The sequence below is a fragment of the Olea europaea genome, chromosome 17 (genome assembly GCF_002742605.1).
Source record: "Olea europaea var. sylvestris chromosome 17, O_europaea_v1, whole genome shotgun sequence".
NCBI classification, from domain to species: Eukaryota; Viridiplantae; Streptophyta; class Magnoliopsida; order Lamiales; family Oleaceae; genus Olea; species Olea europaea.
This window is the reverse complement of record NC_036253.1, coordinates 1,064,046-1,082,746: the sequence shown is the minus strand read 5'-3', so window position 1 is coordinate 1,082,746 and position 18,701 is coordinate 1,064,046. Positions and strand designations below refer to the sequence as shown.

The window sequence follows — 18,701 nt, the reverse complement described above, 5'->3', positions numbered from 1 at the left end:
GATCGATTGTACAATAATTACCAATCGATGTTTGTAAACGTGTATCCAAATTTGTATGAACTAATTTGTGTTGCAAGATAATAAGAGAGAGAGAGTTAAGTAAAGTATGATTTCTTGTATTGATTTTTGCATTAGCCCTTGTATGGGGTACATGAGGGAGTATTTATAGTGTCACTAGTTAGATCGTGACCTTTGGTTCGGGGTATACGTGGTCTCATCCGGTTGAGTTACATGTCAAATTGTAGGCATTAGCCGCACCTAGCCTGTTATACATTTATTGATTGGCAGAGCCGCCTCTACTAGTGACAAGACTTAACATTTACACTCATGACAAACGTCCTATCAATCATTCGAGTAAGATCTTTGTACAGAAGATCTCTTGGGGGAGGTGTCTATGGAAGAAGTTGTTTTGTGCTTCGGAGGCAGTCACTTCGGCTACAGAGTTTCGGCAAACAGGGCCTCGTCCACCTTCAAAAGGCCTCGACATATGGATTTCGGAAGCTCCTCATGAGGCAATGATGAATGGGCCTCGGCTATGCAAATCATCTTGGATTGAGTGCCACGTGATTCGACATAAGTTGGTTGTGGGCCCCGATGGGTTGCGCAAGTGTGCGAACATGTAACAATGTTTGTGTTGCAGCCTTTAAACCTCTAAGTGCTCTACTTTCTTAAAAATTATCAAATATGTGTCACTAATTGTGGGTTCTCAAACAAAATTCTATGATTGCTTAACACTCATTTATATATTGGAATTTGATGTGTACAACCTCTCCTCAAAAGAAGGGGCCCGCATCCGATAAAAAAATCTCGAGCCCTCTTCTTGTGAGGGGGGTTGTACATCGGGGAGCGTAGCCACATCGGTGTACGAGTAACAAAATCCTAATTTATTTTATAATTTGTTATAAGATTATTTTTAATCACACATTTATATAATAAAATATTTTACACGTATATCAAAAAAAATTTCCTACTTTTTAATCACACTTTCTTTCAAAAATATTATTCAATACAATTCTTTGTCACAATTAATGAAAATCAAATAGGCTCTCAATATGCTCTATCGATAGCTAGTCGAAATGTACTTTTGTTTGTCATGTTATTGGGCCTTGCAAACATGTGACATCAGTTAGGACAAACTACGAAATCCTAGATAATTTAACTTGGGAAATAGGACAAACTCGGATACCCTAAATAATTTAACTCGGGAAGTCGCACAATAATTTGAAAATTCACTGACAAACTACTCAGCAGCAAACAAATAGAGCCAAGGACTTTTTGGCTATAAACTTTCATTACTTCAAAATACATAAACAACGATAAAAATTTGTTAAAGGATAAGTGTTGACAATAACTATCAAAAATTACCGATGAGCATTTCCAACGGTGATATTCCAATATTATAGGTAATTCCAGCAATAAATTTACCGATGATTATCTACGGACTTTCCTACTATCGATTTTGTCCATTGGCAATGACTCTTAGAGTATGTTTGATTGGTTAATTTTTTTCATGAAAAATGGAATTTACCCTGCATTTTCCGACTTTTAGTTGTTTGATAAGGTTTAGGGTCCGTTTGGTAGGATTTTGAGAATTGATTTTTTGACCGTTAGAAGAAAAGTGGGGTCCACATGTGAGAGAAGTTACGGCTTGAATAGTAAAATAACGGTAAAAAAATCAACTTTTTGGAACAAAAAATCCCTACCAAACGGGGCCTTCCATGGAATTTAGATTCTTGGTCTTATTGGGAAGTGCAATTTTCTTGCTTTTGTGGGAAAATCAAATTGATCTTCCCAGTTACTGTTTATTTTTTTATTTTTTTTTTGTAATGGAATTTTTTTTTAAGAATTATTGTAAAAAAATATTTCCCTTTAATTGATATTTTTTATGTAAAACAAAATCAAACGAACACCAAAAAATAGATGATTTTCTTGATTTTTTTTGTTGGCAATGGAAACAAATTTCATTCTCAATATCAGTAAAATCTATCTCTTTAATTAACAATTTTCATGTAAAACAAAACCAAACGAACACCAAAAAATACTTTTATTTCAACATTTTTCATGCGAAAAATTATACCAATCAAGCACAATAATTTACAGTTACAAGAAAAACAATTTCTAAACAATTCAATTCCCTGAAATACGTTTTCAATTCAATTCAATTTCATCTTTACAATCAAACGGACCCTTAATTACTATAAAAATTGGCTACAATGATTCAGTGGTGTCATAGCACCAGTTTATATAATTGCATTGATATGTTCAATTAAATGAAGCGTGTCAAATGACATTGTATTTAAATAAATCTATCATTTAATATCATATAATTTGAATTTGAATTAATGCATAACACCAAAGGTGTTAAGTAGCGTTACTTATCAATACATTAGTGTGATCATCGATAGTTTTTGTCTCCTCAAGAATGAAAACTATTAAGCTCTTGTTTGGTTAAACGAAGCTCAAACAAGGGCTAAAATTTAAATCAAGCAAATAAAAGTAAAGGTTGATGGGAAACAATTGCACAGACAATATTTGACAAAACGTAACAAAGGGCGATTTCTTTCGAAGTACACTCCTTGTTATTATAGAGTAACATTTTGCTTATATTCTCAAAATATTTTGTGATAATTTGTTTTAATCCTCATAATCACTTCCCACACTTTTGTGTGTTATAATCTAGGAAACTAAACTTGTAACCTATTTTCACCTCTTTATGTGAAAAAATATATATAAATATATATATTCGATTTAGTTACTCATATTGACTTATTTAATTCAAGTTAGGTCAAAGTCATATGAAATCATTTTCATAAAGAAAAAACCGTAACATCAGTCTTATAATTTTTGAAATATATACGATATGATTCAACGGATTGCTAAATGCTCTTTTGCGGCGTGTCTCGAATCTCAATGCATAACTTGATTAATCACTATTTTGTTGAATTGATAGATAAAATTTTCATACATGGTGTAATGCATAATGGTAATTTTAAGAAGAATATTTGTATACTATATATTAAATTATCACGTTGAAAAATTAAACTTTTTAAAATAAGATAAATTTATTTATATTTTATACATAAGAGCATTACACAAGTGGGTAGTGACTGTTCCAAACTCACTTGTTAACTCTCTCTCTCTCTCTCTAAACTTATTTTCTTGAGCTTCACTTGAATCCCTAAATTTTATGTTTTCACACTCTTTGTTTTGACAAAATGGCTCTAAAAAAGTTAGACAACGAGCTGCCACCGTTAGTGGGAACGCCGCCGGTGGTGGTGGTGGTGGAGCGACGGCACTCCACACATAGCTCACTAGAAACTCTGGTGGTGGTTTTAGCAGTCATCACAATCATAGGAGTTATTGCCGGCATCATTGCGCGGCTCTGTGGTGGACGGCATTTCGGTGGCTCTGGGGAAAATGACATTGAGGGGTGGATAGAAAAGAAGTGCAGAAGCTGCATTGACGCTGGCATTCCGGCCTCGGCGGCGCCACCGAAAGAAGAACCAAAGCCAGCACCGCCGCCGAAGGAAGAAGACAAGAAGTGAAAAATAGCTGTTTCGGCATGTTTGGTAATTTACATTAGACAGTATTATATATATTAAAAAAAAAAGGTTTAAATTATTGTTTTGCGTAGAACTATTCTCTACAATTTAATAGTGTTTGCCAAGTATGTACTTAGGGAGTTAGATTATGATACAGAAATATATACATATATATAGGACTGTTCATTTTTTTGAAACTATTTACAATTTTATCATCAAGATTATTAGCTTAATTTTCATTTTAATTGTTTTTTCATCTTATTTATTTATTTATTTATTTTTTATGTTATTGTCATTGGAAACAATTTATGCATGCTTGATTTTTTATTTTTATTTTTATTTTTTCGAAATCTCCTATATATTGATTTCACCATGCTTTATTATCCTAATTAATATTTATAAATGAATAATATAATTTATTTAGGTGTTTAAGGAAAAAAACTCTAACCTTTACTCCTTCAAAGTAATTATTGTTGCGAGTTGAATGATTTACTTTACTTTTCGTCAATTGCTTGAAACTAACCGTTGGAGGCAATCTACTTTTTTTGTCTGCCACTGAAGATTTTATTATAATTAAAATGTCTTAAAGAGAGAGTCCACTAATTATGAATTTGACTAGAATTTTTCAGTTATTATGAAATTTTAAATTGTAATATTATTTTTAAAGGGAAATGTAGTCCCTAAACTATAAACTTTGGAGCATCTGGGTCCGTAGTAAAAATTTCTTGATTTTCATTTCACAAACTTTGATTTATGTTGCACTTATGTACTTAAATAATAACATTTTGTGCATAATTTTGGCGATAGTCTTCAAATATAATTCATAATATTCCATTTCTTTAATAGTGGATTTAGATCAACATTTATTGTTAAAGAAAAAGTCAATTCTTGAAAGTAGGGGATTTGTGATATATAATAGAACAGAAAAACAAAGGGACTTTTAATTTTAAAAGAAACAACCCAAATTTATTAAATATAACCGATACAATAAGGATATAATAATCCTCGAGGTGACAATTAACCTTATTATCTTCTGGTGTATAAGGAATTAATCATATATTTTTGTGTAAATAGATGTACATGACTAAATCCTAGACCTCGAGACAATCTATGTAAGACAATACGACCACTATACATGCTGCTGGCTAGACTTTCTTTGCATGATACCTGCTTTTCGACGATTCATAGTATTTATTCCTATGAAATTAATATCCTACTTACAAAGATTTGATTCATTCTGAATTAACGAATTCAAAACGTGAACGTGATTGAAGACAAAGTGGTGAAACGATTCCCAAATTCTCCAAATTTACAATGTTATTGCACACAGCTTTAACCGATCCATTTCCTTCACGTACTATGTTAACATTTTGCAAAACGATTCCTTGACATGGATAGCTCTTACTGCAATCCAAATTGATAGCTACATTTGAAGCACTTGTTTCGTGTATATTCTGATACACCACATTTTTCACTTGTACCGTCGAACTCTGTAAAAAATGAGATTCAATTTGTCACGGAATAAAGCTGAGCCATGAGTCACACTTTTTCGTTGTAAACTACCTAATTGATGGGAGTTAGATGTGTTCTTTTAGTAGTTTAAAAATGAAAAATTAAATATAAATTTAAGAGAGCATAAACTAACCTCCAATAACATGAAAGTAAGAAACACAAAGTAAATTTAGCGATTTCTACTAATATATACATATGGGGCATTTCATGTGTAAGCATAAATAAGGGATCAAAATCCTGCTATTGATGATGATTTTACATTGGGTTTTAGCAAGATTTGAATTAGTATATGTGCAAATTAAGTGGAGTTTTCATTTTATTTATTTATTTATTTATTTATTTTTACCTGCTCTTTACATGCTTTAGCTTGATCACAATGGTTTTGGTCTATAACTATGGGATTCTTCACATTTTGCATCTCCACATTTTGAAATTTGATGTTGCTTGCACTTCCAGATCCACCCTGCACAAATTACTCATACAATAAGTCGAATTAATTAAGAATTCTTCGAAAGTTTGATTTTGTGTTCATGCACGTGCTTGAGCTCGCACTCATATGCACGTGCTATATGACATTTCTTATGCGCACACAAATAGTTACCTGCCATGTCTTAATTCGGACTCCGTTTGTCGTTCCAGAAAGCTTAGCTCCATTCACGATAACATCTGAGACATAAGCTTCTGAATTGCTAGATCCCAAGCTTCCAATACTAATCAAGTTGAAAAATTGAGAAAAAAAGTTACTTTCAACATTGAAAATGTTTTTTATAAGATCAAATATAGGTGTTTTGAATCTAAAAACCTGATGCCATGACCCGGTCCACAAGTGATATCCGTTGCCTGGACATTTTGCGATCCACTAACAATTGAAATGCAATCGTCACCTTAAGACAACATCGAATGTAAAATCTACAAATTAAGAAATAACATTTTTATTGATCAAATTAAATAGAGTCAAGATTACTAGTTCTATACCTGTCCCTATTGTACAATTCGAAATTTGGATGTTTTGAGTGTTCGTGACATGAATGCCATCTGTGTTGGGGCTTTCCTCAGGAGCGGATATCGAGAGACTTGAAGCTTGAACATTTGTGCACTTTTGGAAGGACACATGAATTTGTTGTGCATGTTGAATCTTTAGGTCCTTCACTACCAAATTTTTGCACTTGTACAAGGTTAAGGCCTGTAATAACAATAAGGATTAACATAAAAATAATAAAAATAATTCAGAAATAAGTATTATATTGATTTTGGCAACCATTATGAACCAAAAATTTTTAACACCTAAATAATTTGTTACCACAACAATACAATCAAACTATTATGAAAGTAATTAGAGAAAATTAGGGCAATCAAAATCTCAAAAATTACGGAAAATAAATGCACAAATTAATTGAAAGAAGTCATCATACCGTGGGTGCATCCTTGCATGGCTGGAAAAAAAAAAAATAACAAAATTATTAGTCTAATTAAAAAAGAATTATAAACAAACAAATAAATAAATAGTGTACGAATTGATTTTTTCTGATTTAATTCTTACTTTAGATTTATCTATTTTGCAGGAGTTTTTCCACCATACATTCCCATTGCCATTAATAATTTTACCACCTTCAAGCATTAAATCTTGGACACTGTCAAAAATAAGCCAGTGCCTTCCATCCTTACAGTAGTCTGAAGGATTATCAGATGCTACTAGGGTTCCTGCAATCTGCATATTTTTTAAAGAATAATTATTTTCTGTAAATAAATTTATTGATGCTAAAAAGCATGTTTGGAAAATCTCAAAAGAACTTCAAATTTACTTTTAAGTAATTTTTATTTGAAAAAAGAGTTGGTCTTACCTGGAATCTTATGTCCGATTTACAAGGGCCCGAGAATCTAACAGGTTTCAGAAGATAATTCTTTCCCATGGGTACAATAAGAGTAACAGCTTCTGTGGAAGAACAGGCTTCACTCCGTGCATCTTGAAATGCCTGGGAAATTAAACACAGTTGCATAGCAAATAAGTAAATGGTTTGAATAACCTGATGTAAAAGCTTAGCCCTATTTGACAACTATTAAAATGAGTTTTGAAATAGTATTTTTTTTGCAAAATGTGTGATTAAAAAAAAAAAAATTATATATATATATATATATATATTTGAGCTTTTGTGAAGAATATCTTATTGTGAAAATATTGGTTGAAAATGAGTGAGATAAAAAAGAGTTCTGTTTTAATAGTCGTCAAACAAACAGGGGCTTAATCTGAAAGAGACGGGATGCATTTTCTCATTAAAAATTAATCTTCAATAGGTCCTGTTATATGATAGTCAGATTCATATTCGATTTTCTTGAATAGGTGACAGTGACAGTGACACTTGAATTCAATACGTATGTGTAGACTAATATTTTTGTTGAATCACGTTAAAACTTAAGATCGTATAGTCTTCAACACAACCTATTCTACTAAATTCATGTCCCTCTTTTGGACTATAAATTGTTGAGGAAGTCGTTCAAAGGATGATACATCATCATTTTTGCTATGCTTATTTAAGACAAATTATAAATTTAAAAAATTTCTGGCATAAATACCTAATTAATAACAAATCCTCTTACTGAATTTTGGTTTCAAGCCTATAATAAGAGAAATGCTATTCATAGTCGCTTACTGCAGTAGTCGTCTTATGTGACATTCTACGTGAGGGTTTTTGATTCAATACATAAACGTGTTAGTTTTTTTTGTCTCATACATCAAATTATTGACACAAATATGCCTCACAAAGCGACTGCAAATAGCATTATTTCTATAGTAAAGACTTACCTTAGTATCATCGGTACTTCCATCGCCTATAGCTCCGAAGTTCTGTACATTGATTGTCTTAACAAAAGCTGCAAGCCGTCGAAACTTAGTTGGATAATCAGAAACTCTGGTTTCGATCTTGGTCATGTTGTTGAATATGAGGCCTTCAATGGTGCTAATATATGAAGGATAAGCTTCAAAATCATAAGCAGATTCTTCTTGAATATAATTATTACTTGGTAAATTATCATCATGAAGGCTGCAATTGTAACATGAACTTAAAAACAGAAAAAATGTAATGATGAATGGGAAGATATTCCCCATTTGATAAGACATTATATGCTTTTAAAAATTTTCTTGCAAATGAATTATGGGATTATCCAAAAACTATGTAGGATAGTATATTTTGTATTGATACGAGGTATTGGTGTGATTGCAAAGTTATGTCTAGTATATTTATAAAGTGGGGGTGGGTGGGGTGGGGGGTGTTCCATACGACTCTTAATAGTATGGAATATTGGGATAGGAAAGATTCATACGAAAGGGTCCCTAAAATCAGTTGCTGACTTTTTGCTCCATGCTTGCATAAAATATATTCAAATTACACCATTCATTCATATATAACGAATATTACACACTTGATGATGCATACTTAATCGTTACATATGCAAGTTTTTCTACATTTATACTTTGAAAAAAGCAAAAGATTGAATGACTCAATTCATTGCTGTTCAACATGAAAGAAATTAGTGATGGATTTGTTGCGTAACGGAAATTTGGGTATCAAAGATGGAAAAATATGTCTCTAAAGTTTATCACCCTGTATGATAGGGACTAAAATTATATTTTTAGTACATTTTGATAAAAGTTGATGAAATGTGAGGTTGAAAATTTGTGGGACTCATTAAATATATGATTACATTGATTGTTGACTTTGATTTAGATTAAAATATGAATTTTGATCATGACCAAACAAGGGCTATATATTATGTAGTTATCTATGATATGAGTTGTGAATTTTCTCAAATTTCAATGAATTTTACTAACTCTTTTATTAATGAATGAAGCTCCTAAGGGAGACGGGAAATAGATTTCAATAGTTAGTAATTAGTCCATGCTTATTTTGTATTTCAAAAGGTTAAAAAGCAGCCCTCTTCCCCTATCTTTGAATCCTTTTGCACTTTTGTAGCCACTTTGGGGACAAAAGTGCAAAAAGGGTCCAAGAATAATTCAAACTTGATGAAACCATACATAACGAGCCCAAATGCAAGTATTGAGCACTATTGTAACCAGTTTTGCATTTTTATAAATGCAAAATATTAATCACAAGTGATCAATAAGTCAAGTAAATTTGGCGAGTATTAGCCTTGTTCGATTTTCATTATTTTTCTTAATATATCACACGTTCTTTAATAAAATAATATTACATGCAAATTCAAAATTTTTCTTTATTTTTTAACCGTACATCCTCCATTAAAATATTATGCCAAAATACACTTTGGACAAAAAATGGAGCTTAAACAGGCTTTTTGTTTTCTATTAATTATCAGGATGACAAAAAGTCGCATATGACTAATAATTCTAGTTTATAATTTGCACATCAAACCTTCCAGATTGATGATGCAAAGGTAGTGGCACTTAGGGACGGGCTTCTCTTTGCTAATAATAATGGTCTCATTCTAGAGAAGGTTGAATGTGATTCTCATCGCTTTGGTGGATGCACAGAGTGGCTCTTGCTTCTTATTTTTTGCCTACTTGTGAAATTTTGATCTGGACATATTGTATCACACTTTTTTGTCTCATCTTTAATTAACGGCGACCTCTATTAATAAAAGGCGTTTAACTTCAAAAAAAAAAAAAAAAAACAACTTCCATCGAAACACTATGTTGCTCCATTTTAATAACACGCGCTATTGAATAAAAGGATGATACGAGAATTGATATGTCATAAATTTACCATACTTGCCTGCGTTTTAAGAATATGTCTAAATTAATCTTGCCCATAAAGGTTATCACTTATGAAGATGCCCTAAAAGATTACACGTGTCACGTGTCTATTTGCTGAGATTCTTGTCATAAGAAATGTATGGTAAGAGAACGTAAGAATGGGTTTAGGGTAAAGGAATTTGTGATTTGTGTTCTTTTTAGGGTTAGTCTTGTGTTTCATAATGAATGCAAAGATCTCTCCCCCCTCACATGCGTGCACGCTAACGATTACAACTACGTGATCTTGAAGGTGTATGTGAATTGGCCTGTACAGGCTATTTCTAGACCAGATTAGATGCAAGGCATTCACCCTTGTCTAGACGAGCCACTGAAACCAAATGTTTTTAACTTTAATTTTATTTTTATTTTTTTGGGAACTGTTGACACATAAAAATTCAGCCCAAATCGAACGGCCCAAGGAATGAAGCCCAATTGGAGGATCCCCAAATCAGATAGCCCAAAGAACGAAACCCAATCAGACAATTCAGGATGAAGGTCCAAATAGGGAGGCCCATGAACGCGGTAACACCATCGCCCAAGCTTGCAAGTCGCCCAGGATCTGAGCGAATGGAATGCCATACAATCGCCCAGAGCTGCTACTCTATTCTCGCCCAAACCTTCGAGTCGCCCAAAGTCTTAGCAAACATGAAGTGTTATGGTTATCAAGAAGCGCAGTTATCAAAGCCGTTATTAAGCAGCCCTATCACGTTCCACGATTCAAGGAGTTCAATTGAAGACGGTTGAACGACAAAGAGTAATGGCAGCAGTTAGAAAAGGCAGTTCCATGACAAGTTGGCCATTACGAGGAAAGTAGGCAGTTATAGAACGATCAAGCAGTTTTTAGGCTGTTGATCACAAAGAGATCATCCAAGGAGTATAAAAGGAAGAAAAGACATAGAGCAAAAACCCCGAATAAAAAAACTCTCGAACAGAGAACATGTAATTTTAAATTTCTTAGTTTAGATTTAAACACTTCTTTCAGTAACTCGTGTGCTTGCGCCTCTTGGAGGCGTTTTGTTTTTACTTTCCGATTGTAAAGTCATCGCCAATAAAGAACACTCTTTTTTGGGACTTTGTCTCAAGAGATTTGTCCCTTACATAATCGTCTGATCCCTTTTTAATTGTTAGCGACTAACCCGCGCGAAACAATTTGGCATACCCGGTGGGACCGTGGTGTTTGGTGTTGAAAATACAAAAGGTGAAATAATATGTCTCAGAGATCCGATAAGGAAGCAGCAAGTCAGGGAGGAGTCCAGTCTGTGATCGAGCGATATGAGGAGCAGCATGCCTCTCCACGAACAGATGGACAGAAACAGAGCAGTAACAGTCGTTACGAACCAATGACAGAGTAGAGTCCTCGAACTATGCGTGCACTGCTTGGAGAACTCACACAAGATGTTGTTGAACAGGTAAATCTTCGAAATATTCATAATATGGAAAGATTTACCCAAAATGAGAATGCACATTATGACAACATGGCCAACACAACTAAACACTTTGAACGAAATAATGAATAAGTTAGTAGGCCAAATATGTCAACCGGTTCTGCCTCTTGCAAACCACTTTCAAACTAGGACAATTGTGGGACATAATCCCTCAGTCCTAAATCCGAATCAAGGGATAAAACCACTTTCTGGTCCCTCTACTTCAAACCAAGGGGGTGGTGCAGTGCCAAATCAGAACAATAGTAGTGGTGCGCCTAACTTGGGGGTAATCCAAATGTAAGAGATAATGTCCTAAACAATGGACAGAATACCCCACGTGTTAATGAGGAAATAGATGTTCAGGCTAATGGTAATGGCCCAAATCATGGTAACTTTGTTGCCAATCAAGGACCAAACATCAGGCCTCATGCAAATCAACCGATTAACCAACCTGTAGGAATTCCATATGACCCCAACGTCATGTTGAGAAATCAGATTATGGAAATCGTTTTGGGGTGTGTCCTGTCATTAGGCCGACTTACACAAAGTCATATCCTGATTGGGTAGACCAAGCATATCCATGGCTTAGAGGGTATAAAGTGCCAGAATTCTCACTGTTTACCGATTTAGGGGAGGTGTCTACTCTAAAACACATAGGGCGATTCACATTACAAAGTGGTGATGTAACTGATTACCATAAAATGAGGTTTTTCCCTAATTCATTAACAGGAGTAGCTTTCTCCTGGATCATTAACTTGTCAGCGAACTCTGTTCAAATATGGCAACAATTGGAACAATTATTCCACGCTCATTTTTATAAAACTGAGTCTGAAGTTACTTTGGCTGATTTGGCGAATCTACGTCAAATGCCAAACGAATGGGTAGAAAGTTTTCTCCAAAGGTTCAAGACAGCAAGAAGCAAGTGTTTTGTACCTCTGCCCAAAAAGGAATTTGTCAAAATCACTCAGGGTTGCTTGAGCTTTGATTTAAAAAAAGAAATTTCAAGACAAGGAATTTCCTGACATTTTCCAGTTGAGTGCGAATGTGATCAGGTATGAACGACTGATAAGAGAAGAAGAGCAAATGAAAGATTCTAGTAAAGGGACTTATTACAAAGACCCAAATTTTGACGTTCATATCATCAGTGACGAGTCATACGATCAAGCCGAAATGTGTTTGGTCGAATTGGTCAAAGGAGACACGTATACTTGTCCTATAATGGCTAAGTCTAGACCATCGGGTAAGGATGAGCCCATGAAAGATGGAAACATAAAGGCTAGAACGTTCTCGTTCGATGTAACCAAGGCTGACCTTATATTTGATAAATTATATAGGGATAAACAGATAAAACTGAGCGAAAAGCATAAATTGCCAAACCCTGAACAAATTAAGGGTAAAAAATATTGTAAATGGCATAATTCATGGTCACAGTTGACTAACAATTGCTTGGTTTTTCGTCATGTATTGCAGGATGCCATTGAATTAGTACGAATTACGTTCGACGATAAGAAGGAGATGGCAGTGGATGAAAATTCTTTTCCACAACCACTTGGAGTGAACATGGTAACGGCTGGTTTCAAAAACAAGTTGCCAAAATTCAAGTTGGTCATAGATGATGGAGAAGAGGACCCTGGACCACATCCCAGTGTCTTTGAACGAATCAAGGGGAAGGAGCTGTGTGCAAGATGTAAAAGAGAAGTGAGTGGGAACATGGAGAAACCAGGGATATGGCAGCATCCCCATCGCCCTACTTTCTTCCCAAACACTCAGGCTGGTAGAGGATGAGATACATCATTCTATAGAGGACCGCCTTTTAAGAGGCAGTTCAGGCCAGTAGATAATGGGAGAACCTTCAGGTCGCAACCCCGCCGGCTAAATGTATGACATTCGTTCTAGTATAATGCAGGAAGGGCAATACCCTTCGATGAGATGACTGGAACCCAATAAAGACGTTTCCAACGAAACTCTGGATGAATGATGAGGCAGCAACAGGGAATGCCACATCCTAAAGCTCCTAAACTACTCAAGGTAGCCAATCAAAATGTTCTCAAAGATAGTGAAGAGACCGGTATAGATGAATCAATGAAAGAACTGCCAGAAACTTTTTCTGGGAGATCAAAGTTTGAGCGAGACAGAAGGGATGGAGAAGATCTAGATCAGTCCCTTACTATCCAATTCGGTACGTTACCTCCTGTCGTGGCTAATAATTACTTACTGGCCAATGAATTCAAGAATAAAGAAAAAGAAGAAGAAGAAAGGAAGAACAACGAAGGAGAGGCTTGCGTGCTGGAATGTGAAGAAGGCCAAACTTCTGGAGAGACCTACAATGATAAAGACAATAGGATGACAGATATCGAAGAAGAAATCGACCTAGAAGCAGAAAGAAGAAGGAAAGGAGTATCGCACAATACTCTGTTGAAGCAACTACATCGAGAGGGAGTTCGCGAAGTAGACTTGTTGGGAGAACCATCTGGGCGTTCTTTCGATTTCTACGTACTGTATGGGACGCCCAAAAGGAAGAAGAGAGTGCCTTGCTCTGAAAAGTATGGATCACCTCCAAGAATAATGCCCCCTCCCACAAGTTGGGTAACTGATGAGGAAGCATTAGAAAACAGTAAGGAGGAAATTCAGGAGACAGAGGCTCAGCGCGATATGCTGCACGTCGACTTATCACAGAGGGATAATTCGACAGGAAACAAGCAGGAAGAAGAAATAGAAGCTGCCGAAAAGGTTATTTTGAAATGACCAGCCATGAAATTGACTAAACACTTGAGGCCATTGTACGTTAAAACTCTAGTTAACGGCATCCTTGTGGCAAAAGTGATTGTCGTCAATGGAGCAGCTATAAACACCATTCCATCTAGGATGATGAGGAAATTTGCAAAGACAGAGGGTGACATGATTCCAACAGAAGTCATCCTTACGAGTTTCAATGGAGGAGCAACTTCAGCTAAGGGAGTTATGCCATTGGACATAACTATAGGGACAACTACTAGGATTACAGTCTTCTTTGTAATAGATGGTCCTACTAGTTACAATGTGTTACTAGGAAGAGATTGGATACACAGAAGTTGCTGCATACCCTCATCACTCCATCAATGCCTGGTCTTTTGGAACAACAAGGGTGAAGCAGAGGTGGTGTAAGCCGATCATAGGCCTTTTGTCGCAGAAGCAAACTCAGTGAAAAGGTTCATGTACGAAGAAAACTATGGACCTCTCAGGGTAGTCCAAGATGGGGAAGAAACTCAGATCATTGCACAGAGTGAAGAGCCATTTTCAGTGGATGCACTCACTGAAATGTTCAGCCAAATGAGACCAAATATAGTGGTCTTAGAAGAGCCAGTAATTGGCAAAAGAATAATCAAGGAGTCTTGAATGGATTCTAAGCTACAAAAGCAAATGGCCGATATTCAGGCCTTCAAAGCTAGATTAATGGCTTTCAATAAAGAATGCAAGGACAAAACGAAAGAAGAGGCAGCCCTAAGTGCACTGAAAGACAAATGGGCAGTATTCAAATTAGAACAAAGCATTGGCCGAGAAGTCAACAAAGTGAACTGTTTAGAAGAAGGAGTACTTACAAGGGAACTGGACGACGAAGTGATGCGGATCATCAAACCTGGATACGCTCAAGCACAAGACCCTCTGATCAATGTAAATATTGGCAATGAAGGAGAAGATCGTCCAACATTCATCAGCCAGATGCTCGATCAAGAGGTTAGTGATAAATTAATCGCTTTGCTAAAGGAGTATAAATATTGTTTTGCTTGGGAATATGAACAAATGCCTGGTTTAGATAGAGACTTGGTGGAACATAGGTTACCAACTAAGACTAATCTTAAGCCTCATAGGCAGCCTCCTAAACGTTTTGCTCCTAATGTACTCCCTGAGATTAAGAAAGAGATAAAGCGATTATTGAAAGCAGGCTTTATTAGAACAGCCAGGTATGTCGAATAGTTGTCCAATATCGTGTCAGTACTAAAAAAGAATGGTAAACTAAGGGTGTGCATAGACTTTAGGAATTTAAACATAGCTACACCCAAAGATGAGTATCCAAAGCCCACGGTGGATTCTTTAGTAGACTCAACTGCCGGACACGTCATGTATTCTTTCATGGATGGGTATTCAGGATACAATCAAATTTATATAGCTGAAGAAGATATACACAAAACTGCCTTTAGATGCCCTGGGTCTCTAGGATGTTTTGAATGGGTGGTCATGCCTTTCGGCCTAAAAAATGCAAGAGCAACTTATCAAAGGGCAATGAATTTAATCTTTCATGATATGATAGGCATGTTTGTTGAAGTGTATATAGATGATATAGTGGTCAAATCCATTAAAGAAGAGGACTATTTCGAACAGTTAAGATGTTCGTTTGAGCGAATGAAGCAATATAAGCTAAAATTGAATCCCTTGAAATGTGCATTTGGTGTTAATGCAGAGAACTTTCTTAGTTTCTTGGTACACAAAAGATGGATTGAACTTGATGAAAATAAAGTAAAGGCCATTTTAGAGGCCAAACCACCTAGCAATAAAAAAGAATTGCAAAGGTTTCTAGGCCAAGTAAATTTTTTAAGACGCTTTATTTCTAATTGTGCAGGGCGAACTAAAGTCTTTTCGCCGCTCTTAAAGCTGAAAAATCAGGACGAATTCGTCTGGAAAGAAGAACATCAAAAGGCTTTTGAAAGTCTGAAAACATATTTATCAAGTCTACCAGTGTTTGTGTCACCAATCCAAGGACGGCCAATGAAAATGTACGTATCGGCTGGGAAAGAATCAATAGCTGGAATGGTCGCGCAGGAAGACCAATTTAGTAAAGAAAGGGCAATTTACTACTTAAGTAGGCGGTTAACAAAATATGAATGTAATTACTCTGTTATCGAAAAATTATGTCTTGCATTGTATTTCACATGTACAAAATTAAGGGCTTATTTACGGTCCGTAACCGTTTATTTAATTTCTAAAGTAAATTTAGTTAAGTATATGTTCTCTCGCCCTATTTTACACCAAAGGGTATGCCTTTAGACATTAGCTTTATCAGAATTCGAGATACAATATATACCTCAAAAGGCAGTAAAAAATCAGGCTTTGGCTAACTTTCTAACCGATCATCCATGCCTAGACATGCCTGAAGAAATTGAATTAGAAATCAATTCGTTCGAGCTAAAACCTTGGGTGTTGTATTTCGATGGGTCAAAAACCTCTAAACGTGTAGGAGTAGGAGTAGCATTGATTAACCCTTTAGAGATTTGCTACAAGTTCGCGTTCACTTTAGACAGGATGTGCACCAACAATCAGGTCGAATATGAAGCCTTAATCGTAGGCCTAGAACTAATGATAGATATGGGAGTAAAAAATGTGATCGTTAGGGGCGATTCTCAATTGGTAATTCACCAATTGATTGGTGATTTTAAATGCCAAAGTGATTCCATTATAAGTCAATATGAGATCGCCCAAAAATTGTTAGAAGGATTCGACCAAGTAGAATTTCAATGCGTTAATAGGGTATATAACGACGTGGCAAATGAGTTGGCCCAAATGGCCTCAGGGTACTCAAAGGTTTTGAATTGGAAGTCTACTTGTGAGTATGGAACCATATTGCCCGTGACCCAAAGAAGGGGGAGAAGGATTGAATTTCACTGCATACAAGATGGAGATGCAATGGATTGGAGAACAGAGATTAAAATGTTCCTTAAAGAACCTAATAGAGGGATTAGTAGGAAAATGAAGCTGTGTTTGCTGAACTATACACTAATACATGAAGGGTTGTTTAAAAAATGCTCTAATGGTGTATTGCTAAAGTGTGTAAGTTTGCAAGAGGCCAGGACGATCATGGCTGAGGTGCACGAAAGGATATGTGGAGTTCATCAAGTTGGCCAAAGGATGAGATGGTTAATTATTAGGAGTGGATATTTTTGGCCAAAGATGGGAGAATTATGCGTTCAGTATGTAAAGAGTTGTTTAGCATGCCAAAAGCATGGTCCAATACAAAGAGCGCCAGCACGAGAGATGGCATATTATTAAACTTTGGCCGTTCAAGGGTTGGGCGATAAACCTGATAGGGAAGATTTATCCCCCATCATCCAAACAACATACTTTTGTTATAGTTGCAACCGACTATTTCACCAAGTGGGTAGAGGCAGTACCTTTGAAAGAGATCACCCAAAAGAATGTCATAGAGTTTATCCGTGATCACATCATTTATAGGTTTGGAATTCCACAAACGTTGATGGTAGATCACGGAACGTCTTTGAATGGGGATCAAGTGAACAAATTTTTGAGTGAGTTTGGGGTTAAATTAGTAAACTCCACACCATATTACGCTCAATCCAACGGACAAGCAGAATCTTCTAATAAGATTCTAAAAAATATCATCAGAAAGATGATAGATGAAAATGCCAGAAATTGACACGAATGTCTGAATAAGGCCTTATGGGCTTATAGAACATCACCTCGGTCAAGTACCAAAATTACTCATTTCCAACTTACTTATGGACAGGAGGCCGTTTTGCCTATGAAAATCAACGTGCAATCGATTAGAGTGTGCTTGCAACATAAGTTAAATGATGATGAGTATACCGAATCACTAGTTCAAAATTTATTGGGGTTCGACGAATTAAAGTTGGACGTCTTAGATAGATTGCAAGTTTAAAAACAAAGAATGGCTAAGTTTTATAATAAAAAAGTCATAGCCAAGTCGTTCAGCCTGGGCGAATTAGTTTGGAAGACGATACTCCCTTTGGATAGCAAAGATCCAAAGTACGGAAAGTGGTTACCCAATTGGAAAAGACCATACAAAGTAAACAGTGTGTTGCCCAATGGAGCATATCATTTGGAAGATTTAGATGGCACCAAGCATGTGAGATTCATTAACGACAAATATTTGAAAAAATATGTTCCTTCTTTATGGGAAAGTGAACAGATAAAAGTGTAATCAAAACATGTTGAACGATTAAGGATAAAAAGGTTAGAGCGAAATACGTTCAAATAAATTCCTTTATTATCAAACATTCATTACAAAGTTGTAAGATACAAATAATAGATGCTCTACAAACTATAATTAAAAGTAAGCTAATCTCCCGGTCGATCGTCGAGTAAGAGGGTGGACTGGCCTCGCACCACCTTCCTAAATGCATCGCTGCAATGGCAGGCAAAGAGGTTGAGAAGCACTCTCAGTAAGCAAGGTGGCCCGCAAGCATCCCAAAAATTGCCTTCCATCATCGAATCCCTTGTAAAGAACAAAGAGACGATGTGAAGAACTTTGATGGAAAAACTTTGCTGTTGGTCAAAAAATATTTCCTATATCTCCCATACCAAAGGTGACATCAAAACAAGTAGTAAAATGGGCGGACCAAACAATCCATTTTTGTAGAAGACGAAGGTTTTGGATTGATTGTCAGAATGCCAAACAATGGTAGCAAATTGGTTTCGAAGAAGAGAATGAAAATGAAGATGGAAGAT

General features: G+C 35.7%; 2 protein-coding genes across 2 annotated transcripts; one reads left to right on the top strand and one right to left on the bottom strand.

The window, feature by feature from the left end:
• The first annotated feature begins 3,108 nt into the window (after positions 1-3,108).
• On the top strand, positions 3,109-3,756 carry LOC111365758. Its single transcript, XM_022986292.1, has one exon. The coding sequence runs from the start codon at positions 3,216-3,218 to the stop codon at positions 3,543-3,545; it is 330 nt and encodes a 109-aa protein (XP_022842060.1). The 5' UTR covers positions 3,109-3,215; the 3' UTR covers positions 3,546-3,756.
• A 692-nt stretch (positions 3,757-4,448) lies between these two features.
• On the bottom strand, positions 4,449-8,157 carry LOC111365870 (polygalacturonase-like). The gene is made up of 9 exons (XM_022986375.1): positions 7,855-8,157; positions 6,896-7,027; positions 6,595-6,762; positions 6,467-6,487; positions 6,030-6,237; positions 5,857-5,938; positions 5,656-5,764; positions 5,401-5,517; positions 4,449-5,032 (listed from the first exon to the last, which is right to left on the bottom strand). The coding sequence occupies exons 1-9, from the start codon at positions 8,155-8,157 to the stop codon at positions 4,775-4,777; spliced, it is 1,398 nt and encodes a 465-aa protein (XP_022842143.1). The 3' UTR covers positions 4,449-4,774.
• Between the last annotated feature and the right edge of the window lie 10,544 nt (positions 8,158-18,701).